Genomic DNA, 27,282 nt, shown 5'->3' on the forward strand with positions numbered 1-27,282 from the left:
GAGTCATCACACAGCACTGTGATGTAGATGTTATCTTTATCATGTGGTAGAGAGATTAGATGAGATTTGATTAGATGAGGTTGCTGAGTCTCAGAGAGGTTAACCATACCTAAGATCTAGAGCTGGAAAGTGGTAAGCTTGGGATTTGAATTCAGTTTTTTCTGATGTTGGGGTGCGTGCTTTAGCCACAGTATGATATTAAGGAAATAACAAATATTGGAATCCAGGGTGTGGGGGTGCATGCTTGCGAGTGTGCATGTTGGGGGGAGGGATATTTAATTCAGAAATCTAAATAGCTGTCATGGTGACACAGCAGTAATTGTGACCATCAGTTTGCAAAACTCAAGAAGCTCTGATTGTGGCCTCTAGTCTTGAGCTTGGTCTATCATTTTACTGTCTTCTGGTCAAAATTAATGTGTCCTTGGCTGCCCTTAGCAAAGAGAGTAACTTTTACACTTAGGTTGATAAGCACGCAGAAGCTCTGAAATCCAGTGGTTCATTCCCCAGCATGCTGAGTAACTCCTGGGTGCCCTCCAGAGTCCAGACAAGGCCACTGGGCACCATGCCTATTGAGATGCTGTCCAAACCCATGCAGCTAGTGTTCAGATGCCATTGACTTTGTGCAGTGAAATGCTCTGGGTCACTAGGGCTATGGATGGTGGGGTGCAGAGGCAGCGAGCTGCTACTGACCCACTTGTTAAGGCCTTTCACATGGCCATTCTCCACGGATTAGGAAAGAAGTTTCAGAGGCAACATTTCAAATGCTATTGAAAAGGAGAACAAGGGAGGGCAGTTGGTTATTGCAGTGAGGCACACAGATAGGCCAGGAGAAATTTCGTGTTCAGGGTCAGGATCTTGGTGGCCTCCTTTTGTTCCCAGGGCAGGCCATTGTTTCTAGGCAGTACATCTACTGCTGAGCTGTACAGGGCTACTCAGTCTGCCAATGTGACACTTTTCCGTTTGCACTCGGATCCCATTGGCGTGACCTCACAATGCAAGGGCAGTACCATCAACGGGGAAGGGCGTTGTACTGGGACATCGGAGACCTGGATTCTGGCCGTGGCTCTGCGCCAGCTGGCAAGGGGACCTGGACAAGTGCCTTTGCTCCTGGGCTTTCCTTTTCTCACTCATCAAAGCAGCAGGACTGGAAGTGGAGGGGGATATTTCCTATGATCCCTTCCGGCTCAAAAATTGTGACTTTGTTAGTAGATATTTGCAGGCTTAAAGTGTCTTTTTGAATTCTCCAGCCCTGTATTCAAAGGCACATTTCCTGCTCCTTAAGCACAGCATTTTTTTCCATTGCTTCAGTGCCCACAGGGCTGGTCCTTAATGTTTGATAACTTTTTGTTAAATTAATGGGTGACTCCACCAGGAAATATGAATGAATGAAACCACTGGCACATGCAGCGGAGCTTCCAGACTGTGGTTCTGTGTGTTTTAATGTGGGTTGCCAAAGGATCCAAGCAACCTGTCTGAAGCCTTTGAGTGGTGTGGGCCTATAGAAACCAACCTCTAACTCTTATTGCTGTTGTTGTAATCATATGCCTTGTTTTCGACAACTGTGGAATAGTATGCACCTGGTTTATGTAACCACTTTTTTTTCAATAATGAAGTTTTTTTTCCATTTCACAAATATTACTTAATAATTATGGATGCAACCTAGTCTCTTGTAGAGTTTACAGTTGTTTATTTAACCAATCCCTTAATCTTACACATTGAGTCATTCACGTTTTTCCGTGTTATGAACAACATGACTAAATATTCTAATGTATTTTAAAATATTTATGTATTTATTTATTTATTTATGTATTTATTTATTTAGAGGGAGAGAGTGAGCAGTTTAGAGGCAGGGGGAGGGAAAGCAGACTCCTTGCTGTGTGCAGAGCCTAATGCAGGGCCCTATCCCAAGACCCTGAGATCATGCATGACCTGAGCCAAAATCAAGAGTTACAGGCTTGAGGGGCCTGGGTGGCTCAGTAGGTTAAGCATCTGCCTTCAGCTCAGGTCATGATCTCAGGGTCCTGGGATTGAGTCCTGTGTCTAGCTCCCCTCCCCGCTCAGCAGGGAGTCTGCTTCTTCCTCTCTTTCTACCGCCTACCCCCTGCTCCTGCTCTAGCACTCTCTCTCTCTCTTTCAGATAAATAAATAATAAATTAAAAAAAAAAAAGTTAGAGGCCCAACTGACTGAGCTATCCTAGTACCCCTCTAATTTATTTTTACAATAAAATGTATTGCTTTTTTTTTTTTTGCTTATTTGAGAGAGAAAACACAGGAGCTGAGGGGAAGGGCAGAGTGAGAGTGAGAAGCAAACTCCTTGCTGAGCAGGGAGCCTGACGTGGGGCTCAATTCCAGGACCCTGAGCTGAAGGCAGACACTTAACCAATAGAGCCAACCAGGTGCCCCTGTATTGCTTTTGTTAACAGGAAAAATGTCTTCGATAAATAATACTGATCCAGTGACACCATTAGCCATCCCATCTTAAACCAAGATGGGAGTTAGTCTGCAGGAAAGTGGTTTGGATGCTACTGAATGCAGGGCAGCTTAGGCTCTCCATGTGCAAAGGGACTGTGATCACCATCAATTAGTCATCGAATGAGAGGAGAGCCATTTCCTAAATCCAGAGCAATACTCCTAAATTCCTTTAGGCAATATTCCTTACCCTTCCTGAACAGAACTAGGAGAAAATGTGGGGGGGCCAGGTCATAGGGGACGAGAATCCAGCCCAGATTTGGAGGACTGGATTGGAGCTCATTCTGCTATATGGCCTCAGCAAAGAGCTGAACCCTCTACACCTTGGTTTATTTTTCTATGAATGAGAATATTAGTATTAGTTAGTCCTGCCTGCCCTTTCATCAGGGGCTCGGAAGACAGAAGCAAGGGAGGTTGTGAGCATAAAGTGAAATTGTAGGTAGAAGGTTAATGTGAAGCATGAAAGTAACTGTTGTACAGAAGTGAGTTATGGAGAATATCCGTCATTCCTTATGTACCCTTCATCTCTGGAACTGTGGCCTGGAATGTATCTAGAGTTAACAGTGGTTTTTGAGTAAATCCTTAACTCACACATCACCACTATCAAGAGGGAGCAAAAGCAGTAATTCAACCCTCCACTCTCTGCATGCTCTGTTATTACTAATCCCTGCCAGATGTAGACTGGCTGGGAGCCCAGAGGGTAAGTGCTTTCTGATAGAGGTAGTTTTGTTCTTGTCTCCCTTCTAGACAAAGAATTCTTGAAGGAGAAGGAGAAGTTGGAAATGGAGTTAGCGGCAGTGCGGACTGCGAGTGAGGACCACCGGAGACACATTGAGATCTTGGATCAGGCTCTGAGCAACGCCCAGGCCAGAGTCATCAAGCTAGAGGAGGAGGTGAGACGGGTGGGGGCAGAGCCTCGAGGGCCTCCACTTCCTTTTCCTACCCAGCACCCCGCACTGGAGCCCACTCCAAGTCTTTGAGTCGGGGGAGGGATGTAGGAGGCTTCCCAAAATAAAATTAATACCAACAGAGTTTATCCAACCCAGAGCCAGGCAAAGTAGGAAAGACAGCCATGAAAGAGCTCGCTTTCTGCCTGAAACCTGGTCTGCATCCCATTGGTTGGCAAGTGGCCAGGGCTGGAAACAAATGGAAGGACTGGAAACCACTGGTGCCTGTAGAGAAAAGAGACTAACAATTTAAAAAAATGGTTTATCTGCTCTTTGGGCTCTTGACTGCATTAAAAAAGGGCAAAAGCCTTCTGATAGGGTGGAATCAGGGTGGCATGCAGCAAACCGATCTCCCATTTCCAAAAGTTGGCTCAGCTGGGCAGTGACTCCCCTAGTCCAGGAAAATTCGATCCGTCTCCAGCATTATGGATTTAGTGGTTCTGATTAAATCAGTCCTTTGGATGAGGTCTCATGAGGTAGGCTTTGCCGTTAGGCCTGACTGGGGACGTGCAAAGACCGTTTCTCAGCTTTAGGCTAGGGGATTCAGGCTACAGACACGGTGGCAGAAGAGGAGCGGCCACCGAGGCGGGTAGACAGGAGCCCACACCTGGCAGCCCCCGGCTGCAGTGCTCCCTACGCCTCCCCCCCGCCCCCCCCCCCCCCCCCCGCCCCCGGTCTGGAGTTTGACCTGCACAGAGCCATCCTGGAAGGTAGAAGCACAAAGTCTGGAAGGGGCGTGAGTGAGATAATCCACACCAAGTGCTGGCCTTGAGGCTTGGCACACAGCAAACAGTGTTGTCATCAATCCAACTGTTGTCGAAAGGAAAAGCTACTCCTTTAGAAGACCTCTCCTGATGCCAGGTCTTCTGGCGTCTCCGCAAACGCAGCATCATGGTTCAAGCAGCCAAAGGGGAGGGTTATGAAGTTCACAAAGATCTTGTCCACTAGGAGCTTCCGAAACCCACAAGTCCTCTGTAGGAACAGCAATTTTAAGACTAGCATGAGGACCCCAGACAGCAGCCCCAGAGCATCTTCCCTGTTACCGATGTGCAACTCATTCACTAGCATGTAGGTTTGGTACAGAAAGCCACCTTAATCCTTACAGGACATGAGGTCTGCTTTGAGGACTGGAGGCCACGACTCCTCATTATGGTTATTACTGAAATTACTTATTCAGGCCCTATCTCCATGGTTGGAGCCAACGGAAGTTAATAATTTTAAAAATTTATTAATTTTAATATTTCTAATCCAAGTTAATTGCGAGCTCCTTAAAGACAGGCTTTTGGTAATCACTACTATGGATCTTCTTGGCATTCTAGAAGATGTTTGCGTGTAGCTTCTCCCAAATCTCTTTTTTTGTGTACCTTTCACTATGACTCCCTGTTCTTGTTAAAGTTTCTTTTGAAGGGTCTTAATTCAGTTCAGAGGGCTCATACTGAGTGCTTACCCTGACTTCCCACAAGAGCTAGGGCTTGGACTGTGGTGAATTAGGATCCTGACCCTGGGGTATGTCAGTGTGTGACCTTAAGCAAGTCTTGTGACCTCTTCCATTCTCAGTCCTCTCTCCTAAATGGAGATAATAGAGTTGTCCCTTTCCTGATATTGGGAGGATTAAATGAAATAGTTAAATATAAAACATGATGCTTGGCATGGAAGGGTTTCACAAACATTGGTTGATATTACCTGTTAATCATTCTCATCCTAATAGACTCCTTGCTAAGACTTAAGGCTGAGACAGATTGTTTTTTTAAAGATTTTATTCATTTATTCATGAGAGAACAGAGAGGTAGAGACATAGGTAGAAGGAGAAGCAGGCTCTCTGCAAGGAGCCTGATGTGGAACTCAATCCCAGGACCCCAGGATCACACCCTGACCTGAAGGCAGACGCTCAACCACTAAGCTGGTGTCCCTAGGCTGAAACAAATTAAATGAGACAGATCCATGCCTTCAAAGATCTTGCAGTTGATTGGGGAAATAATAGTTCTCCATTTAACAAATATTTCTTGCACACCTATTGGATCCCAGAGACTGTTGCAGGGACTGGGGACATACAGTGTACTTTGGCCCAGCAGGAACCAAAATGCACAGATCTCATGGCCCTTCTGTTCTAATGGCCACACACCCAGGAAACTGTATACGGTGTAGGATGGGGTAGGTAGTGTATGAATGGGACTCAGAAAATATTTTCTCAGCTGGATCGGCTTCTAGCACAGGAACCTGCAGTTAGTAGGTCCTCAAATGTCTATCCAACCGAATCAAGTAATCAGAAGCACAGCAAATGAAAGGGCCAGATGAAGATTGATGCCCAAAGCAGATTTAGAGAAGGCTGTGAGGTTGCTGCCCCCCATTGAAAGGTCAGAGGCACCTCCATTTTATTCCAGTGGCTTTGGCCAGAATATAGGCATAGCTCCGTACAGTACTGCCTGCTAAGTGAGTAACCACCTTTTGCAGCAAGCTCTTAAGTCACTAGCATGTTCCAGCTTGCCGGTGTGATCAGGGACTGAACTCAGGATCTGAATCACCTGGAAGGCATAAGCACACTCAGGTGCGGGCAGGAACTACTATCTGGTGTCTTCTCTCCCATGGCCAGATCAAGACAATGCCCCAGCCTGGTTTTTGGCACGAGCCGATTCCCAGAAAGTTAGAAATGGGCCTGGGGGGCAGCCCAGGGCGTGATCCTGGAGACCTGGGATCGAGTCCCACGTCAGGCTCTTTGCATGGAGCCTGTGTCTCTGCCTCTCTCTCTGTGTCTCTCATGAAATGGGCCTGGGATTTATGGATGTGAGCCGGACTCCTAATTGGGAGAAAACAAAGTCTGAGAGTGGGAGTTGAAATTGTCAATTGTGATTCTAAATCAGTGCCTGATGTGACATTTACATACATCCTTTCTACCTGTATTTCCATCTCCTCAGTTCTGGTGGTGTTTGAGTGTTCATTGAACCCTGCCTGTCTCTCCAGGGCTGTCAACCACTCCACCGTAAAGGGCTCTGAAGTCTTGAGGAGAAAGTTACTCCACAGGATCTATCGTAGGAAATTTTATATTTATTCACACAAATGTGTACATACACCAGTTTCTCTGTGGTAGTAATTTACAGTTATTTTAGAAGATTTGAAAAATTCTGAAAAGAGTAAGGAAGAAGAGAAATTATTATGCTGTACTTGGGGGATCCTTTTAAGTATTTCCTTCCAGTCTTTTTTCACACATAGATCATAGGCAGGCAGAGTTGTGAGCATGTATATAATTTTTGATTCTGGATTTTTTAGTTAAACGTTATAGAATAAGCTTTTACTTATGGCACTAAAAACCCTTTGCTAACTTCATTTTCAATGTTGCCAAATGCTGTCATTATTAAGCAGTCACCAAGGATGGAGCTCAGAGCTGGCTACACAAGGCAGGTGCCCTCGTAAGGTCTTTGATTCCAAGCATCCCAGCACGTCAGAGGGATGACAGTAGGGAAGGTCCATGCACTTGTTTAAATGCAATCCCCAGGTAATCTGACCACCCCCACCTCCACCCAGGCTTTGAGAACTGCTGGTCTGAGTTCTCTGCTCTTTCTTCCCTTTCCTCTGCTTAGTTACGAGAGAAGCAAGCCTATGTGGAGAAGGTGGAGAAGCTCCAGCAGGCCCTGAGCCAGCTGCAGTCTGCATGTGAGAAGCGAGAGCAGATGGAGCGGAGACTACGGACATGGCTGGAGAGAGAGTTGGATGCTCTGAGGACCCAGCAGGTGAGGCCGGGCCCACACAGTCATGCAGCACCCATCTGGCAGCACTGCACCTGCCGTGGCTCAGGCTGTGCACTGTGCATTGAGGACTCAGAGGTGAATGGGAACTCCCTGTCCCCAACAAACCAGCATTACTGGCAGTGGAGGAGCCAGGTAGTCCACTTGTTGCAGTGACAAAGTCCCTAAAGAGAGAAAGTGCTGACTGCTGGGGGGCTAGACAGGGGCACGGGGTTATAGGACGTTTGAGGTGGACTTGGAAAGATGAGTTTGTTTGACATTCTGGGGGAAGAACATCAGAGGTAGAAGACGTTTTTGCGTAGGAGAGAGGTACGAAGCAGCATGGCACATTGCAGATGGCTGGGTGCGGCTGGCTGGCAGAGAATGCACAGGCGGTGGCTGCTGCGGAGGCAGAGGCCAGAGGGGAGGCATTTGGTCAGGTGGAGACACTGTACTGCTTCCTGTAGTCAGCAGAGGGCCAATTCCTGGGAGCTTTTCAAGCCGGACAGGAGCATGGCTCAGAGGATCAGAGGAAGAGCCCTCTGGTGGGGTCAGGAGGGTCTGGAGGGGTGGATGAGGACACGAGGGAGGCCAGCCTGAAGGCGGTGGTGTCGTCTAGGGTGTCATGAAGTGGGATTCCATGCAGGAGCTGGTAAGAGGGTGAACTGAGTCCCACATGATTCTTTACCTCTGAGTTTTCAGAGGTAAAGGAGAGAAAGGAGTTCAGGACTATCCCTGGGACTATCCCCCCGTTATAAGTATCCCGATGTAATATTGGCCATAAGCTCCGAGTTCTTCTGCCTTTCCTTCTTTCTGCCAGTAACAGCTGTCAATATAACTTAGCTGCTAATAAACTTGGGTCCGTGTGTGCCTCAGCAGGGAAGCTCTGCAGCTGGGCCGGGCTCCATTATACACTGGTCAAAGGCTCCTGACTCCAGAGAGAGCCTGAGCTTGTGTGTCATCAGCCAGTGCCGTGGGCAGAGCCCTCTGTGCAGCTGGTGAAGGGTGTGCTCTAAGTTGGGAACCAGGGAAAAGCAAGGCAGGGTTCCATGGAATTATCTACTGGATTGAGCATAGTGGTTGTGGTTGGAATACTTGAAAACACTTGAAAGCATCTGTTCAGGCCAGCTCAGCTCTTTCTCATGGCAGGCGCACACATTTCACTCTGGGTGTGGGCTTGGCTAGGGAAGGAGGTGTTAGTGAGATTGCCCAGAAAATTAAGGAACCCACCCAGTCTCCCACCATCTTGGCTTAGTTGACAGCTCGTAGGAAGGGTGAGTCTGCCTCTAGACTCCATCTAACCTGTGCCTTATGCCCTAGTACTTAAGGCCCACCCTTAAGTATTTCTCAGTACTGAGATCTTACCCTCCCCAACTTGAGGATGGGCTTCTCGGATGCCTGGTACCGTGCTGGTATCTTATAGATACTTAGGAGTCTCTGGCCAACAGAAAGAGTGCATCTCAATACTTAGAGCAAAAGAGAATGTTCTTTTCCAGTTAATGTGCCACCCACACCCTTCAGTTAGATTACTTATCCTTGGATCTCCTACTCTGAATGCTATGAAACCAGACTCAACTGCATTATCTTTGTTATTATATGTAATCTCCCTCCACCATGGGAAGGGAAAGAGTACTTAGCATCATTAGAAGCTGAGAGGAGGTAAAGGAGAAATGAAGATAAGAAGAAGGGAAATGAACATGTTTAGGAATTCACCATCTTCTCTTTCTTGCAAAGAGCTCAAACTAATTTTCACATCTTACTACCACAGGAGTCCCTTGGGGTAAAAGAGAGAAGGGGGAATGTTCTTGAGGAAATGAGGCACAGGGCACTTGAGAGATGAGCCGAAGGTGAAAACATGAAGGACAAAGATCCTATCTGTATTGTTCACTGTCATAACCCCAGCACATGATAGGTGTTCAGTAAATATTTGTGAACTAGTTGAATGGGCAGCAGACACTGGCCTGCCTGACCCTCAACTCATTTTTCTGGTCTGCATACGGATCCATTAAATCATGCTGTCTTTGTGTTCTTGACCATTGAAATCCATGCTTTCATTTAAATAACTCTTAATGACCTGAATCAGAGGTCCTGTAAAGAGGTACCATGACATGAGGTGAGGTCAAGAGGATTTTGCAGAAATAAGCCAGCTGAGATGCCATTACAGGGGATTGAGACAGAAAATGACAAGCATAGATGGCGACTTAGCCAGGCTGTGGGATCTTTTCTTGGAATGTTTCTAACAGCAGGGAAGCAGCTCATCTCCATGGATTGGTTCATTTGTCCCCCTGCATGAGGTCAGTGCCTGGCCAGAGGAGGCCTGTGGCTTTCTGTGCAGGTTGATGAGGACAGTTCCATACTTTCTGCCCCATTCTTGCTTAAATGTTGGTTACTGGCAAACAACTGCCAGATTGGAGAATATTTGTAATTCTAGCTTTAAAAAATTGAATAGAAGCATACGGATTACAGAAAGCCCCTGGGCCCATTTGCTCTGGTCTCTCTGGTAGGATTAGATCCTCTGAGTGCAGCTCATGTGCCAAGCTGTTGCTCTGGGTTGTGGATGTGGGTCCGGGTAAAGTGTTCAGGCTCCCCCCTCCCCCCACCTTGCAAGCAGCTCTGCATCTACCGTTTGTGATCACAGGGACACATGAGGGCAGTGTGCATCCCAGGACATGGAATGATGAGGAAATCATGCTCTTCTGAAGGCAGAACCTCCTCAAACTCACCCACTATCCTGCAAGTCCTGCTGTTTAGAGGAAATAGTATACCTGAGTTGAAAGGGAAGAATTCTGAAATGTCAGTATCCCCAGCTTGCGAGCAGTCCAGAAACCACAGCCACTTTATTTCCTATCTTCCAGACACAGATGAAAAGAAAGGGCTGAAAAATGAGCTTGACTTGCATTCACGGGTTTCCGGTAGCACTTTACTCTGGTTAGCCCCTTTAAGTTGATGAAATGCTTTCATGTGGTTGCTTCTGAGGCCCCTCAGTGGGACAGACACTCATTCCTCTGTGTCCCCGATGAGAGCCTTACATTCAGGGGAACATGCACTTGGGGACATCTCGCTCCCCTTTCTTTGCCTTTCCATTTTAACCTTCCATCCTCAGGGACAACCAAACAGTGGGAATTGCTTCCTTGAACTCCGGAGAAAATGCTCTTGTCCCAAAGGCTAAGACTTAGTTGCTGTTTTAGCTTTTGGTATAAATTAATGGCAGGACTTGCAACAAGCTGCTTGTCCTGCAGGGCTGTGTGGCCATTCAGGCCCTGGTCTGATCCTATTTCTGAGTAGCTGAGAGAGACTGAACAAGCCAGTTCATTCATTTCATCTCCCAGAAGCTTCGTTTTCTCCCCTCTAACATTAGGATAAGGTTGTCTTACGGAATTCCACAAGAATTAGGGGTGGAGGAATTTAGAAGGTGAGGTGGAGGCATTTGGAAGGTGACCCTACTTAGCAATAGGATCTGTAGGATTTGTGTCTTCCCTGTAGGAGAGGAAGCAGGAGCAGGGGGACATTGTGGGTTTGTGCTGCGGGATCTGTGAACCCCATGTGCCCCTTCCCTGCATCATGCTGCATATTTCTCTTGCTTCTCTAGAAACATGGAAACAGCCAGCCAGCCGGCATGTCAGAATATAATGCCCCGGCCCTCCTGGAACTTGTGAGGGAGAAGGAGGAGCGGATCCTGGCCCTGGAGGCCGACATGACCAAGTGGGAGCAGAAGTACCTGGAGGAGAGTACTATCCGACACTTCGCCTTGAACGCCGCAGCCACTGCAGCCGCTGAGAGGTGAGGCCTGCCTGCGGTGCCTCCAGAGCATTCGCTCAGTTGTGAGGACCTCCACACAGTGGGATACTAGGTGGTCTTCAAGAGCGATGTTGCACAAGTACATGTTACACTCTCTTTTAACAGCGCGTGTCATGGGCCAGATGAGATTAAGTCCTCATTAAACGTGGGCCTGACCAGATGATGGGGCTGCATCCCCTCCTCACCTGGTTCAGGGGCCGCCTTGCCAGAGGGTCCAACAGGAACTGTTAGTAGCTGGAGAAACGTGGCTCAGAGAGGTACCCTGGTATATTCCCAGTCATGCTGGCAGTGAGCGTTGGGGCCGTGTGTCCCATGGAGCTGTGTGTGACCCGAAGCCTGGTTTCTTTTGGTTGGAAATTGTTGCTTTTGTCAGCTATTACCTCTGCTGCTTTATGTCCTTTTTGTGAGCACACAGCCTTATTCTTCCTTTGAAAATGAGCTTAGAATGCTCAGTAATTGACACAGGAATTCTGTTACGTCATCCTCTTGTCTGAATGAGGAGGTGGTTTCCCCCGACTGCTGGGGCTCACCTGTGTGTGCCCCCCCCCCACTTGAGTGGTAGTGCATCCCACCAGTTAGGGCTTCTGTTGCCTCCCTACCCCCCACCAGTTTGCTGTCGGCTCATAGATGACATGAGCATTGCATTCACAGCTGTTTGGGATTTATTGAAGTTTAAGGTTACTATCTGCAGAGGAGATCCTCAAATCTCAGAGGCTCATCTGTGAAACTGGACTTAATATGGGCTGTTGTTGGAGCCTGTGGGGGAGCGTCAGACCTGAACCAGGTGAGGAGCAAACACCGAGGATGCAGCCCCATCTTGTAATCAGTTCCATGTTTTGGGGGATGTGTTCTTTCTTTAACGAGTAAGAGAAGGCTTGTTGGGGTGGAGGAGACTCTGTAAGGTCTTGTGAGCTCTCTCATTCATTAATTACTCATGTAGAGAAGAGTCCCCAGGAACTTGGAGAAGGAGCAGGGCCAGCCCTATGGGCACAGGTGCCTCCACTGGGCAGCACAGTGCATTCATACCTGGAGAGACAGACCTTGCAGGCTCGTGTGGGAAATGACCCTTAGGGGTCAAATTCTAGTGCTTACATGTTGTTTATGTATGTCTCTGTGAGGGAAAACAGCTCCAGTAGCCCCTCCAAGTGACACCCAGGAGCAGGAATAGACATTTAGAGGTATGACGTGTGGCGGGGCCCCAGAGGCAAGGCAGGAACGCTGGAGGAAGCTGCAGTGTCTGGTTCGGCCCTCCTGCCTATGGGTGACAACAGCAGAGCCTGGATTTCTGCATAGTTGAGAGGTTTTTCTTTTCAGCTTTTTGTTGTCTAAGGCAATACTTCACCTCTATCTTGAGGAAGAGCCCAGACCATCATAAAGTTATGGAGAAATTCAGCCTTCTTTGCCAGATTTGGTCCGAGGCACAGCATGATTGCCTTGGGAGCTGTCTCACTCCATGGGGTTTTTAACGGAAGGAACAGTCCCCAGTCAGGTGGGGCATCGGTGTTCAGGGCTTCTTCCTCTGCTGCCGACTATGGGTGCGTGATTCTGCATAGGCTTTTCTGAGTGTCATTGACTTCCTTCAAGATTGACCTCATCTCTGGGGCACCTGGGTGGCTCAGTGGTTGAGCGTCTGCCTTCGGCTCAAGTGATCCCAGGGTCCTGGGACTGAGTCCCGCATCGGGCTCCCCATGGGGAGCCTGCTTCTCCCTCTGTCTATGTCTTTGCCTCTCTCTGTCTCTCGTGAATAAATAAATAAAATCTTAAAAAAAAAAATTGACCTCATTTCTGAAATGGAAATTGTCATTCTTGGCTGGTTATGAGCAAAGAACCACACCATAGTCCACCAGCTGAGGACAGTAAAGCCCTGATAGTATAAATGTGGTACCTTGGAAGCATGACATGGAGGCCTTTGTGGGTCATCTTTGTCTCTGCTCCTAGTGCTTTTATCAGGACAGGTGCATGTTTGGGATCTTAGGCCCTGAGGGGACAAATAGGAGTGGGTTGTCAGATCAGGAGTTGGGGAATGAATGGCTCCTGGGAGAGGGAAACAGGGACAGGCCAGGGGTGGGGGTGCCACCTTCAGCCACTCACCTGTGCTAGGACCTGCCTTGTTCGTCATCCTCCAGGCAAGGGACACTGGTCTGTTGCCTACAAAGAGTGGGAGTCCTATGGGATTTACCCAGCCCTGCTGCTTACTCTGCCCAGTTAGAAGTCTCAGATGCACAGGTAAATCAAGGCCCTTCCCCTACCCACCCCCACTCCCTTTGTTGCTTTCTGTGTATTTATTGGGCATCTGATTATTCTGTAGGAAATTACCTTCCCCTTCCTGGCCACTCTTTCCCACAGTCTTGGGGAAAGTCAGCTCAGAGGAGGTCGGGTGTTTAGCTCCAATCTTAATGCTCTATAATTTTGCACTGCTTTTCTTTTGATAGAAAGGGAGAAAGGAAAAATGAAAAATGAATTTTTGAGAAACGTCAAAATTCTGAGCTCTTGTCTGGATGCTTATGTGGCTGCCAGTGAACTGGTAAAAACGACTAACTGTTCATTTTGTGACTTTCCAGCCAGTGATGCATACTTCACCTTTATAAGCAATGATTTTTGTTTACCAAGTGCTTTACCCATCTTGGTGCATTTTGGCACCATTGGTCAGAATTTTGAGGGGTTAGGCCTTTTTTATGGCTTTGAAAATTTTACAGATTTTAATGCAATGTAGTTAATTTTTTTAAAATTTTTTTGTCTTATGTTCATTTACCTTCTGAGTTGTTTTGATCTGATTCTTCCTGCTATCTTTACTTAACAGCGTAAACATGAGTTTTTTTTTTTTTTAAGATTTTATTTATTCATGAGAGACACACACACACACAGAGAGGCACAGACACAGGCGGAGGGAGAAGCAGGCTCCATTCCATGCAGGGAGCCTGACATGGGACTTGATCCCTGATCTCCAGGACCACACCTGCAGGCTGAAGGTGGCGCTAAACCACTGAGCCACCCTGGCTGCCCAAACATGAGTTTTTTTTTTAATTGGTGTCTGGCTCTGTGTGAATTTTCCAAAAGTAAATTGGTTGAAAATGTTTTCTCTAGGGACTATTTCTGCATTGATTTTTGTGCACTGTAGGATGAATTCATTATCTACAGAATTCACCTCAAAATTTTGCCTGCACAACAACAGTACAGCAAAAGCCACCACCAACCTGTGATCCTCGAGAGCATTTCTTCCAAAGTGCCTTTTTGGCTATCCATATGTTAACAGCTTTTGCTTGTTTTCTGTGTTAGTTGGTCTTGTGGTTTATTTTCAGCTGCATTTCCCACAAATGCCACACTCTCATGTGCACCCACTTTGTTGGTTTATCTTCATTCCTTTTACTGAAGCCTTCTTCATAAAGACACAGGAAGTGGGCTGCCTGGGTGGCTCAGTTGGTTGGGCGTCTGCCTTCAGCTCAGGTCATGGTCCTGGGGTTCTGGGATCGAGTCCCAGGATGTTGTCGGGCTCCCTGCTCAGCAGGCAGTCTGCTTCTCCTTCTCCCTTTGTTTTGCCCCCTGCTCATGCTCGAGCTTGCTCGCTCTCCAATAAATAAAATCTAAAAAAAAAAAAAAAAAAAAGAGTCAGTATAGAATGATGGCTCAGGGCATGGACAGAAATATCTGGATTTGCATCTGTCTCTACCTTCACTAACTAGGCGTTTTTACAAAGTCGCCTAGCCTATTTGTTCATCTGTAAAATGAGGATGATGATGCCAACTACCCAGGTTACTGTGAGGACTGCATGAGAGGCTGTGTGTAGTATGCTTTACTACTAGTATGCCATCCTTGGCATAAAGGAAATGCTATTCATTGATAGCTGTCATTAGATGAAAGGAGTTCTCTTTGCTCTTCCTATTTTAGAAAAAAAGCTGATTTTAAATATGATTGCAGCATTGGAATAAGAAGTTAAAGAGATGCAAAATCTTTGCCTGGATCATTTGTCAATTTGGCATTCACTAGCCCAAGACACTAGTGTGCCTTGCCGTGAGATATACCTAGATCACCTAATTGGCTCAGTTATCTTCTTTTTACCAATCATCCTTAATTAGGAGTAATTAAATCACCAAAACCAGTGGAGGCATAGTTAACTTTGACCAGTTATTTTCCGTCAGATACCTGCTTCCAGCTACCCTGAATCTTAACCTACTTTGTCGCTCCCCTTGCTTCACTTCCTTGGTTAGACTTTCCAATGACAGGTATATGTCTTTGTCTTTTTGCTTTGCCACCCGGTGTGGCTGTCACATGGGGGCTTGTAAAGCCAGAAGTGAGCTAGGACGCAGGCCTGAGGGAAGATTTCAGCTGAACCGCCATCCGAGAGGACCAACATGTGTTTCCAAGTATTTGCTGAGTCTCCTTTTTACTGTAAACTACTGAAATAGCTTCTAGGTGGGTGAGAAATGGAAATAAAACTTTGACTATGACTGAAAAAGGATAAGTACAAAGGGGTATGAGCATGGAAACACAAATACAATGACAATGGCCCCCCTCTCTTAGGGTGCAGTGTCCACACCAGGCCTTGTAGCTTAATACACAAGGTCATTAGTCGTAGGAACAGGGAATTTTCATCTTTGGATTTTATTTTGTCTTCCCTAGATGCTTTCTTAATTCTGTCAAGTTTAAGGTAACAATTGGCCAGGATGTAGGAGAGGGAGAGTGAGTAAAGGAGCTGGTGGAAAGATATGCCTCAGCAGGAGCATCCACATCATTGTCTGTGTGTCCTGTGTTCTCAGGGACACCACGATCATCAACCACTCAAGGAATGGCAGCTACGGTGAGAGCTCGCTGGAGGCCCACATCTGGCAGGAGGAGGAGGAGGTGGTGCAGGCCACCCGGAGGTGTCAGGACATGGAGTACACGTAAGGGACAGCCGTGTGCATGGCTGCGCCACCAGGCTCCACTGTGGCTGTGCTCAAGACCCCCATGGGACCCGCTAGTCCCTCCCTGCTCTGAACAGTGGAAGGTCTCAGCCATTTATACCCAAGCAACGAAAAGAAACCAAATGCTTTCTGATTTGCGTTTTGGGCCATCAGGGATAAAATCATCTTTTTCCAGAAAACCTGTCTGTCTTTCGTTTTTTTCTTTTCTCAGAAAATGGGGTGAGGCGCCTGGGTGGCTCAGTGGTTGAACTTCTGCCTTTGGCTCAGGTCGTGATCTCGGGGACTTGGGATCGAGTCCTTCGGCTCCCTGCGTGGAGTCTGCTTCTCCCTCTGCCTGTGTCTCTGCCTCTCTCTCTGTCTCTCATGAATAAGTAAATAAAATATTAAAAAAAAAAAAGAAGAAGAAAGAAAGAAAGAAAGAGAAAAAAGAAAAGAAAAGAAAAGAAATTGGGGAAATTGACTTTAATGGAAAACCAACGCTGTGTAAGACTTCAGCGTTTTTGAGTTTCCCTCCTGAGCACACCTTGGTCCAGGAGGTCCCTGCTGCGAGGCCACAGCCATTCTGCCTGTGTGTCCTTGGGGTCCCAGGAGGTCCCAGATTCTCCACAGAGGCCAGAGAAGGTGTGCCCCTCTGATCTACTATAAAAGTTTCATTTTATACAATTTGCAGATTAGAAATGTGTAAAGACTTAAGCTGCACTTAACTCCTTTTTTCTTTTAAGATTTTATTTATTTATTCATGAGAGACACACAGAGAGAGGCAGAGACATAGGCAGAGGGAGAAGCAGGCTTCTCGCCTAATGTGCGACTTGATCTTGGGGCCCTGGGATCACACCCTGAGCCAAAGCAGACACTCAACCACTGAGCCACCCAGGCACCCCTACACTTAATTCTTCATCCCTTAGTTACAATTCAAGTCCCTGGGACACCCCAAGAGCATTGTTTTGAGTTTTTCTAGCCAAATCGTTTTTGATTATGAACGTTTGGTTTTGTTCTGTTACATAGTATTAAGAATCTCCATGCCAAAATCATAGAGAAGGATGCCATGATTAAAGTCCTGCAGCAGCGATCCCGGAAAGACGCTGGGAAGTCAGACTCCTCAAGCCTGCGTCCTGCCCGCTCCGTCCCGTCCATTGCCGCGGCCACCGGGACGCACTCCCGCCAGACCTCACTGACCAGCAGCCAGTTAGCTGAAGAGAAGAAAGAGGAGAAGACCTGGAAGGGGAGCATAGGTGAGCCCCATGCCTCCTTCGGTTCAGGACCTTGAAAAGCAAGAATGACACAAACTCAGAGAGGTGACCTCATCTGGTGGAATGGGTTCTGACCTTCTTGTGGCACGCTGGCTCCACCGCTCGTGGAATGCTGAAATGTCCCTGACTATCTCCACATATGTGTATTCGTCTGTAAAATGGGGAGGATCATCAGTGATACTTGAGTTGTGGAAATTCAATGAGATACGTGGAAGCAAAGCCACACAACGAGAGCAGCCATCAGCCGCGGGTTGATGCACATCATAATTGGTATCAGTATTGCACAAAGTTGTAGTGACCCTTACAACACATGGTGTTCTAATGGGAACAGCCCAGAGCCTCGAGGCTTCTGAGCTTGGCTCCAGTCCTGCCTCTGTGTCTGGAAAAGCCAGGCTGTGTCTGCCCTGCTTTATGCCGTGTGCCTGAGGGGAGGGCAGAGTGACAGTGGGGAGAAGGTTCTTTGGAAGAAGCGCTCTTGAGCCTGAAGGCGTTGGGTGGTGGGTGGTGGTTTTTGCTGTGTTGTAGTTACACAGGCAGACCTTCGAGCGGATTCCACAGATGTGATCGCAGCCTTGGTAGGCCTCCCAGGGCGAGGGCGGCCGTTGACGGGGCTGGCTGAGTCAGGGAAGCAGGCAGCACTCCAGAGGCCCTCATCCTCGCGCTTCCCCTGCACTCTGTGGGCTCCAAGGGTTTGGCCCCACACTGAGGCCTTTCCTCGGCTCGGAGTGTGTTCTGTCTATCTCAGAGCCAGTCTTCCTCAGTACAGGACCCCAGGGAAGCCTGGCTGCTCTGTGCCAAAGGGGATAAGAGCTTCCAGAGCGGACCTGACAGTCGGGGGACCAAAGGCGCCTAGCCGGAGTCTCTGAAGTCCCTCCACAGGTCACTTCAGCAGGGCCTGACCCCCGGGGAAATGTACTTGAAAGAGGAAGTCTGTGGACAGCAGCTGGGATCAGCAGAGACCCTCCCGAGGACACGTAGCTCCATCCCCTGCTCAGAGAGCCGAGGGCGGGTCTGGTAAAGGAGTCTGAAACGTGCTGGAGCCCTCCCTGGCAGAGGTGGTTTGTGATGTCCAGCCGGGCAGGCATTCCCCTCCAGTCTGTGCCTGTAACCACTAGCGTTGGGCACGTCTGAGCCAGGCCCGGGAGCCTGAGGACCTCAAAATTCTGTCTGTGCAGCCACAACACAACACACTCAGAAATCCTCAGACGTTCCCATCATCTCTTACTTCATGGGCTCTAGAAAGAGGTAGAGGTGACAGTGGGTGCATTGCGGATGGCTCAGGGCTCCCCAGTGGGATGACTGGCTAGTGACTTGCTTGTACCAGGGCATCCTTGTAGGACTGTGGAGGTTAGACAGGCAGAGCAATGAGGTGGAAGGGACATGGGTTGGACTTGGAGTCAAGGATAGCTGCATTCGAATCCCGTTTCTGTTGCTGCTTAGCTGCGAGCTGTTTATATCTCTGAGTTCCCATGTCCTTTTCTATAAAACGGAAGGTAACAACAGGACCTGTGTCACAGGAGTGTTGTAAGATAGAAGGAGGGCTGATGTGCAAGAGGCAGCGAGCTGAAGACCCTTGTTCCTCACATTGAGGTCCGTGGGGGCCCCTTCAAGCAGCAGAACCCTAGTCCCCACCCACTGAGTCAAACCTTTGTTTTGACGATACATCCAAGTACTTGATCTGCATGTTCTATTTCGAGCAGCACTGCTGGGCACCTTGAAAAGCCCTGGCAAGGATACTGTGTGAATTGCTGGCTCATCAAGTGAACAGAGACCTGATCGTGCTTACCACCCTTTCTCTGGGCTAGTGTTCCGGAGTGCTGGCGCTTTGCTGCACGTGCACCCTATTTCACCACTTAGAAATACAAAAGTTGTTCTGGCCAGCACGTCCCCTTTCCACCCGAGCTCTACTGCCCGGAAGCCCAGCTGGCTCCCTGCTTCCTGCGGGCCACAACTCTCTGCTGCAAGGGCTCTCCTTTGGAATAACAACCCAGTGTGGCCCAGGCCTGGGAGCACGTTAGTTTTTGAACATGGGCCTACCTACGGAAGACCATCCATTACCCAGAGGGGGGCAGTTCTGTGGGCTGCTGGGACCATGTCTCAGATCTAGGAAGGCTTCAGGTTTCTTAAGTGCACCCCTGCTGCTTAAGGCTCACCACCCCCCACCCTCCCACCCCACCCCCAGGCCATATTACAGCATGGTCTCTAGAAACCCTTGCAGGAACACCTCCTCCTCTCTGTGCTGGCTGTTAGGCATCTCTTACTACCCTGGGCATAATTTTATCCCACTTTTCTTCACAATTCATCATAACCAGTTAACTTCTGTTAACTGTCCTCCAAAAAAAAAAAATCAAAACCCATATAGTTTTAGAAAATGGGACTAGGTCTTTTTTTTTTTTTTTAGTCCCCTCAGTGCTTGCCGTCTTCCCAGGCACATGGTAAGTGCTTATAAATGCACGTGGTCAGTGAACCAGTGAATGAAGGAAGCAGTGCTCAGTCAAGAAGGAAATGGTCTCCAAGACTGGGGCAGCGGGGTGTGTGGGGGGGTTGGTTGGTTTTTGTTTAAAGACCAGCATTGTAAAAGCTGTCCCTGTGCCCTCAGGGTTGCTGCTGGGGAAGGAGCACCACGAACACGCTTCCATGCCCCCGGCCGCAGCGCTGTCCCCCAGCGCCCTCACCAACTCGGCCGGCAGCGCCCACGCCAAAACAGGCAGCAAGGACAGCAGCACCCAGACGGACAGGAGTGCTGAACTCTGGTGGCCCAGCACAGCCTCTCTGCCCAGCCGCGGCAGGCTGAGCGTGACCCCCTCCAACAGCCCCATCCTAAAACACCCGCTGGCCAAGGGGACTGCGGAGAAATCGGGTATGAGGCTTTTCCTTCCCTTTACCCTTGGAAAAACCATACAACACTGGCCCAAGAGGGCACCTTCAGTGGGGACCTGGCCGGGGGGTGGTAGTGGGGGTGGGAACAGGAGCACCACACAGCTTGCACTTTATGGGGTTTTGGGTTTGTTTTTTTTTTTTTTTTTTTAGGTTTATGCTTACCCTAATGCACTTCTTATGGGAATGAAATGTGTGTAGACCCTTCTAACTTGCTACCATGTATATGAATATGCAGCTTGAATACCCCTTTAATGTGTGTTTTGTAATCAGCCTTTTCCCAGAGTGTGGGAATAGACCCCCTTGGAGACATTAGAGAATCGTCTCCCCCGCAAGGTGTTTGGGATCTCGTACCAGGCACCACAATAGAGGCACCGAGTACATAGGTGTTGCCTTCGAGGGGCTTACCCTTCTGGGATTCAAGGGTGCAGGTATCCTCTTGACTGAAGGCAGGTAGACTTCTGGCACACATCTCAGGCCAGACCAATGAGGTGCTTTAAATATTTAGGAGGAGAAGACAGCCTGGGTTGAGGTGAACTTGCCATGAGTCCAGAAGCATCCAGGGAAAGACCAGATGTGCCTTTGGAGCAATCCGAGTCATAGGGAGAGCCCTCTTGAGTTCTTTTGCGGAGGTGGAGCCCTCGGGGGCATGAATTAACCGTGTCCTCCAAGGGCTGCTTTACTTTCATTCTCCAAAATACACAAGGCAACAGAGCATTGTCATTTATTGAGCATTGAATTATTGAGATGCACTTGCCTAAAACAGGGAAGAGCTGAAAAGCATCTGGCTTGTAGGTGCTTCAATTGTGCCCAGAGGGGGAGTGGCCTCGAGGGCCTCCCGCACACATCTCCAGGGTCACCCTTGCCATCCCCACCCTGGTTCTGTCATTTGTGTCTGAATCCCACGGCCCATCACTTCCCTTGTCCACGCTGTGGGCCTTCCCTGCAGACGCTGGTGCTGAGCGCCAGTGTTGGGAATGGTTCTGCTTTAGACAGAGCTGGCCAGGCCCACACCCCACTGTGGGGCCAGGCTGCTGACATCCCGTTCTGTTTGGCAGAGAACCCTCTGGGCCACGGGAAGTCCCCTGAACACAAAAGCCGCGTGAGCAGCGTGCTCCACAAACCTGAGTTCCCTGACGGAGAGATGATGGAAGTTCTCATCTAGTGCTGGCGTCCCTGCTGCATTCTGTAAGGGGACTTGACCAACCTGGAACATGGCCGAGACGGAGAAGAGAGATCAAGAAAGTTGTGGATGAGAAATCAGGAGTGCTTTGAACTGACAAAGACCTTAGATTAGTAAGAACACTTTTGTAAACATTTAAAAACCTACATGACTGAAGATGAGGGGAATGCTGTGGATTCCTATCGCGTATGTTGAGAAGAGAGAAGCCGCATGTAGGTTTGGAAACCAAGAAGTCACCGGAAGTGGGATTTTTACTGTATAGAAAATATATCTCTTGGGGAGGGAGGGTCTATGTACAGTGGCTTTCTAGTTATAAACACATAAACCTGAACATGGATCTTCCTTGAAATACCCCCATTCTCCTTGCCTCTTAGCATGTTGTTGTCGTTTTTTAGAAGAATCTTCCAGAAATCTCCAAGAGCCCATCTTGGCACCAACGTAAATGTCACCCGTGCCATTGGAGTTTCCTGTGAACATGGCGGGGGGTGGGGATGGCAGTGAGAACACGTGTCTGTAGGTGATGGGAATTTAGAAGACGGTTTGCACCCAATTCCCTGCTTGGTTTGTGTTTTCAGGAAATGATGAGGCTTCTTAACTTCTTTGGCTGTGGCAGTAAATATGGAAGAGGATGGGAGCATTATGATCTTGGTGCTCAAACTCCCTAACTGCTCCTGGGTTTCATCACTTCCTATGCTTCATTCTCTTTAATTTCACTCCTTTTCTTTCACTTCTCCTTGTTCATGCAACACAGTGGAATTCCTTAGGTCTGGGATTTATGAGAGCAGAGTCTGATCTCTGTTTAATAGTGACCAGTGGGACAGAGCTGTGTGCTGGCTGCCTGGCCGCTTCCTCCCCCTTGGAGTCACTGGGCTGCAGCTGCTAATCTCCTGGCTGGGGACTAGGTAAGTTTGGATGAGGCGGAAGATTCCGTGGTCACTGCGACATCCTGCATTCAGATGGGGGCTCTGGCTCTTCTCTCTCATATCTGCTCTCTCACGCAGAGCTTGGCAGCTCCACCTCAGTGCTCTGTTGGGCTGAGACTTTCAGGATTGCCCTCCAGGCAATGAATGACACTTGACTTGGTGGCCTCCAGAGAGTCACCAGACAGCTTGTACGACGTTTTCGAATCTGTGGCTCATGACCATCATCACCACTCTCCCCAGCCCCTCGCCCTGTGGATGAGCACGTAGGTCTCTGTGTTAACACATCAGTGTTTTTCCGTCGTGAACTTGCTTTGTGACTTAGCAGGCCAGGATTTGTACAGTGAAGTCACGTTTTTCGAGGTTTCGGTTTGGGCCAAGTTGACCGGAGTCAGGCAGAAGGACCACGTTGAAGATCCAAGAGTGAGTCAGAGTAGTGGGCCTCTTACCCCTGTGTGTGACGGCATGTCTAACTCCTCAGACGTGGGCTTGCTTTACAGATCTAAGAGGGGCTAGATCAGGAAAGAGAAGCTAATCGGGCTGCCACATGTTCTTGTAGGCTCCTGCGGTTTTCCTCCCTCCAGGTCAACTGGATCCTCTTATCCCAGGTCCCCTTCCCTGGGCTTCGTTAAGGTAACAAAGAAAAGGGGCCTGGGTCAGAGACTTTCTCCTGTGACATTTAGGAGCATTGAGCACAACGCTCTGCAGGGAATTTTGCTTGGGTGACTTACCTTAGAGTTGGCCTGTGAGGTGTGAGGCAGGTGGAGTTGTAGCCTCCCCAGATTGTCGTGGTGGGAGAAGGACTGAGGTGTAGACTGGAGAGGGGGAGGGAGGAAATCCGTGGCCTTGGCCAGAGGGGGCACAGTGAGTGGGACATAGCAGGAGCCACCTCTTCCCGAGCTCCTCTGCAGTGGGCAAAGCTTTGTGCTTTGTGCCTTTAGCCTCCTCTAGTCCTGTCAGGCCGGGAAGCCAGAGCAGTTCTGCAGGCATCAGCAGCCTGCCTAATGCCTGGGGCTGTGTGCATGTGGATGCAGAGGGTGGGGATAGGGCACAGGAGGCCCCATCCCAGTCCCTGTTCCCATCACTTTGGTGAGGTGTAGATGACGGCAGCTCTTTCTCTTAAGGGTATTTTGACCTCTTAATTAATGTTGGAAATGGACCAGGAATGAAAGCAAGGTGTGGACATAGGAGGGCAAGTCTCCTCTGCCTGTCCCTGCAACCCACACCTGGGCCACGGCAAACTGAGCTGTCTCCCCTAGGAATGGGTAATGGGGGCAGCCCCCGTGGCGCAGCGGTTTAGTGCCGCCTGCAGCCCAAGGCATGATCCTGGAGTCCCGGGATCGAGTCCCACGTCAGGTTCTCTGCATGGAGCCTGCTTCTCCCTCTGTCTGTGTCTCTGCCTCTCTCTCTCTCTCTGTCTCTCTCTGCATCTCTATGAATAAATAAATAAAATCTAAAAAAAAAAAAAAAAAAAAAGGAATGGGTAATGGTGAGAGCCACAGCCCCCTGTCCCCCGAGCCTCGTCTTTCTGCTCCAGCACACCTTTGGCACCAGGTTCCAGGCTCGTATACGGCTCTTGTTTGCCCCCATCGCCAAGTGTATTGTCAGAGTGCAAACACAGACGTCACCAGTTTTTGGTTGTGCTGTGCTCTTTGGCAGTCTTCTTTCTTCTAACTTGCTTAGACTCTCCCATAAGAAAAGGGACCTCTAGCTTTTAGGTGTGTTCTTTTCTGGGAGATTTCCTGCCACGCCAGGGCCCCCTGATGCTTTTCATGTTCATAGCTTTCTCGAAGCCTTGCTGGCTGACACGTAGGAGCAAGGGATTGCAAATACCGAGCATCTGCTCTGCAGTTCTAGGCAATTTACAATCATTTATCTGATTTGATTTTCAGAAAAATAAATCCCAGCTCTTTTTTCGTGCTGGCTGTAGGCAAGCAAGGTGGTGAGCATCTTTTAATGAGTCCTTGAGCCATCTGCAGAGCAAGGCCTAGTTCAGCCTTCTTTCATAGTGGAAGAAATGGGCTCAAGGAGTTTCGGTCCCTCCCCAAAGCCTCACAGCAGTGGCATCTGGACGAGGGTCCAGCGAGGGGAGCTGTGCGCCTGTCACAGGCTGCAGCACCACCAACATGGGTCAGAACCATGTTTGAGGCCATGTCTTGGCCCACGTTGGCCTCGTCTATGGTGTGTGCACAGGCACACGCACACACACAAACACAAAGGTACACACACATAGCTGCCACACCTCTCGGGAACTGAGGAAGAGGACCACAGCCCCAGACTCTTAGAATTGCCCATAAACACGAGGAACAGACGGACGTCTTAGTGTTCCATCATCGCAGGGCCACAAAATCCATCTCAAAAACACTTGTGTGTTATCCAGAGGCCTGGACTTCAGGACTTGCCCGTGGAGTCTGATTATGGACCTCACAAGCCCCGTCTCGGAGTGAAGGGTAAAAGGCTTTGGCTTTGTGTGAACACCTGCCAGGGTAATCGGGCTTCTCCCGGGATGGGCCTTCTGGTGGTTTCTGTGTGCTGACCGGGGTATCTTATGGAATAGATGCTACTGGATTCTAGCCACTCGTTGCAGAACCTTTTCTTAGCAGTTTCTTCTCTTGGCTTATCTTCTGCCTACCGGAGCTCGGCGGCCAGTGAGGGTGTGGAATCCAGCCCATTCCAGGCAGGCCTGTGGATAGAGAGTGGTGGGGCCCTGTTCTGTCCTGTTCTTCAGGGCTGGCTCTTGGATGTGGCTGCACCAGCCTGGGGTCCAGTCGCGAGAGAGTTGCTCTGTGGGAATCCTGGTCTCGGAACAGAGACTGCAGTGATGTGTTGCTCGGGGGACAGGCTGTGGGATTGGCCACTGCAGAGGAGCTGGCCATCACTCCCTCTCTCCCCCGGGGTCACCCTCAGGCCCCTGTGTCCTCCTGATGGGAAGACAGACCTGCTCCCGGGCAGCCTTCTGACTAGCAGAGACTGCTGCGAGCACAGATGTCAGGTGAGGCTGAATGCCCGGGACGCAGTGAAGAGTAGATCGGGGCTTTAAAAGGTCTCAAAGCAGGGAGCTCATGCATGATGCTCGGAGCTGATTTTCCAGAACCAAAGTCGTGTTCCAGCCTGTGCTTGAGTCAAAGGGTATGCTTCTGTGTGCTGAGAATGAACTTGCACCCCTGAGCAGAGCAGTCCCGTGGCTGTGGGGAGTGGGAGCCCATGGATACTCTCGAACAGTAAAGCCGTCACGTAGCCACAGAGAACCTAGCCTACAGTCGTCTCCTTCCCACCCCTGAGCCTGGGGCAGCCGTGGTAGAAGCTTTAGAAATGTGGTTTTGCTTTTCTTCTTTTTTGCTAATTAATTGATGTGTTTAAAATGTCTTCCTTCAATGTGAGGACTGTTTAATCAGCTTGCCTCTGATGTGTGGCTTGGTGGGAGATGGGCAGAGTAATTAAGAAGCTTCCAGAAAAAAAAGAAAAAAAAAGAAGCTTCCAGAAGCTGACCAACTTGGGAGCATTTAAGGTCAGCATTTCAGTAAAGCATTTCTTCTGGAACTAATGAGCAGATTTTTCTCTCTTCCTTTTAAGTAGTATATCCTTTTCTTGTTTAATAATGATATATAAAGACGTGCGCATGTCCGTGCATACGTATGGATATGACTCCAAGGTTACGTGTCAGGTTTTCTTTCTTAATATGCGGAAGATCCGAGCATTTCATCTCACCTCTTCCTCAAGCGCTGACCCTTTGGGAGACTCTATGCTGATTGCTGCTCCACTGCCCCAGGAGAAACAGTTTGCGAACACCTCTGTTAGAATGGCCTTTGGCACCTGGGACATTCGTTTGATTATCCTTACAGATGAGAAATCTTCATCCTTTGAGGGTGGATTTAAGTTTGGAAATCATCCCAGTTGAACAAATAAAGATGGGTGATGAAAGTCACACCATTTTAGCTTTAAAAAAAGAAAATCCCAAAAATGTTCCTTGGAATGAGTCTTTGGACTCCTAGAGCCTCTTGAAGTGACCACTTCCAAGGACTGTGGTCATCAGTACATGTAACTTCAGGTGGGTTCGCTTTTAAAAATCTCCTCTCTTGCCATGCCTTGTATGTGTTCACCTCTGTGCGTACACACAGACGGAATGTGTAATCCTTAGTATAGACCTCCAGTGGGTGCTCTGTAAAGCCCTGTAATACTTAAGTGCATGTAATTGCCATGTAACGCGATGACCAAGGTGTTTCTTTGTCATAAAAGCTTGCTTCTTCACAGAATTAAAATACTCTTCTCAAAGTAATGGGGTACATACACAGCATTTTCTCGTATCAGCTCCCTAAACGTCAATGCCCAGTTGTGTGTTTACATGTGATTTTACCTAGGATTCCGGTCCCCTGTAGACACCTGCAAGTATTTATTACAAAACAGAATGTAAGCAAGTGTATCTGCTGTGGTTTTCTTTGCATTAAGGTGTTTTCCCTGGAGGGACCCTGGAACCGCCTCCTCCACAGGGCACTGACAGAGTCTGTGTGAAATTCTATGAACCCAGGGCAGGGGCGGGCACCGACCTCAGCCAAAACTCGGATGGCCCTCGGGCCACCACTCACTCCACTGGCCATGTGAGTCATTGCTGTACATGGTGGCAGCGTGCGGTGTTCCCTCCAGCAGCCTCTGGTGTGACATTCTGGCATCTTCGTCTGCTGGTGTGTATTGAAGGGGGGCGGGCTGCAGAGCTGCACAGCCCAGGTGCGTATGTGTACAGGGGCAGGGGGTGTCCAGGAATGCAGCGGGTCCCCCACGGCAGATGTTAATACTGTTGGTCAGCCAAAGATTTTCCTATTTGCTGCTTAAACTTGTGCCTTAATATTGTATATAATAAAGGGATAAAATGGCCCTTCTTTCTCTCATGGTTGTTCTTTTCTTTCCCAAAAAATGTGTATATGTGATAAGTTTAATGTCACCTTGGGCAGCCAGCGTGGCTCAGTGGTTTAGTGCCGCCTTCAGCCCAGGGCCTGATCCTGGAGTCCCGGGATCGAGTCCCATGTTGGGCTCCTTGCATGGAGCCTGCTTCTCCCTCTGCCTGTGTCTCTGCCTCTCTCTCTCTGAGTGTCTCTCATGAATAAATAAATAAATTCTTTTAAAAAAAATGTCATCTCGCTGCCTGGAGGCAGTCTCGCTTGCTGTTTTGCTTCCAGAAGCATCTAGTACCCCTGACCCCCCACCCCCGGTGGGCCTCGTGGTG

The 27,282-nt window shown here is 48.8% G+C and overlaps 1 protein-coding gene across 3 annotated transcripts in view; it reads left to right on the plus strand.

Moving 5' to 3' along the window:
* Positions 1-26,933, plus strand: part of AMOTL1 (angiomotin like 1) — a 156,814-nt gene extending 129,881 nt beyond the window's left edge. For all 3 annotated transcript variants that reach the window (XM_041729970.1, XM_041729971.1, XM_041729972.1), the window contains 7 exons: positions 3,217-3,362; positions 6,992-7,141; positions 10,725-10,915; positions 15,688-15,813; positions 16,840-17,066; positions 19,684-19,944; positions 21,020-26,933. In XM_041729970.1, the coding sequence (XP_041585904.1) occupies positions 3,217-3,362; positions 6,992-7,141; positions 10,725-10,915; positions 15,688-15,813; positions 16,840-17,066; positions 19,684-19,944; positions 21,020-21,126 (1,208 nt within the window). In that variant the 3' untranslated portion in view covers positions 21,127-26,933. The remainder of the gene's footprint in view (positions 1-3,216; positions 3,363-6,991; positions 7,142-10,724; positions 10,916-15,687; positions 15,814-16,839; positions 17,067-19,683; positions 19,945-21,019) is intronic.
* The last annotated feature ends 349 nt before the right edge of the window (positions 26,934-27,282 follow it).

This window comes from Vulpes lagopus, chromosome 15, assembly GCF_018345385.1.
Source record: "Vulpes lagopus strain Blue_001 chromosome 15, ASM1834538v1, whole genome shotgun sequence".
Classification (NCBI taxonomy): domain Eukaryota; kingdom Metazoa; phylum Chordata; class Mammalia; order Carnivora; family Canidae; genus Vulpes; species Vulpes lagopus.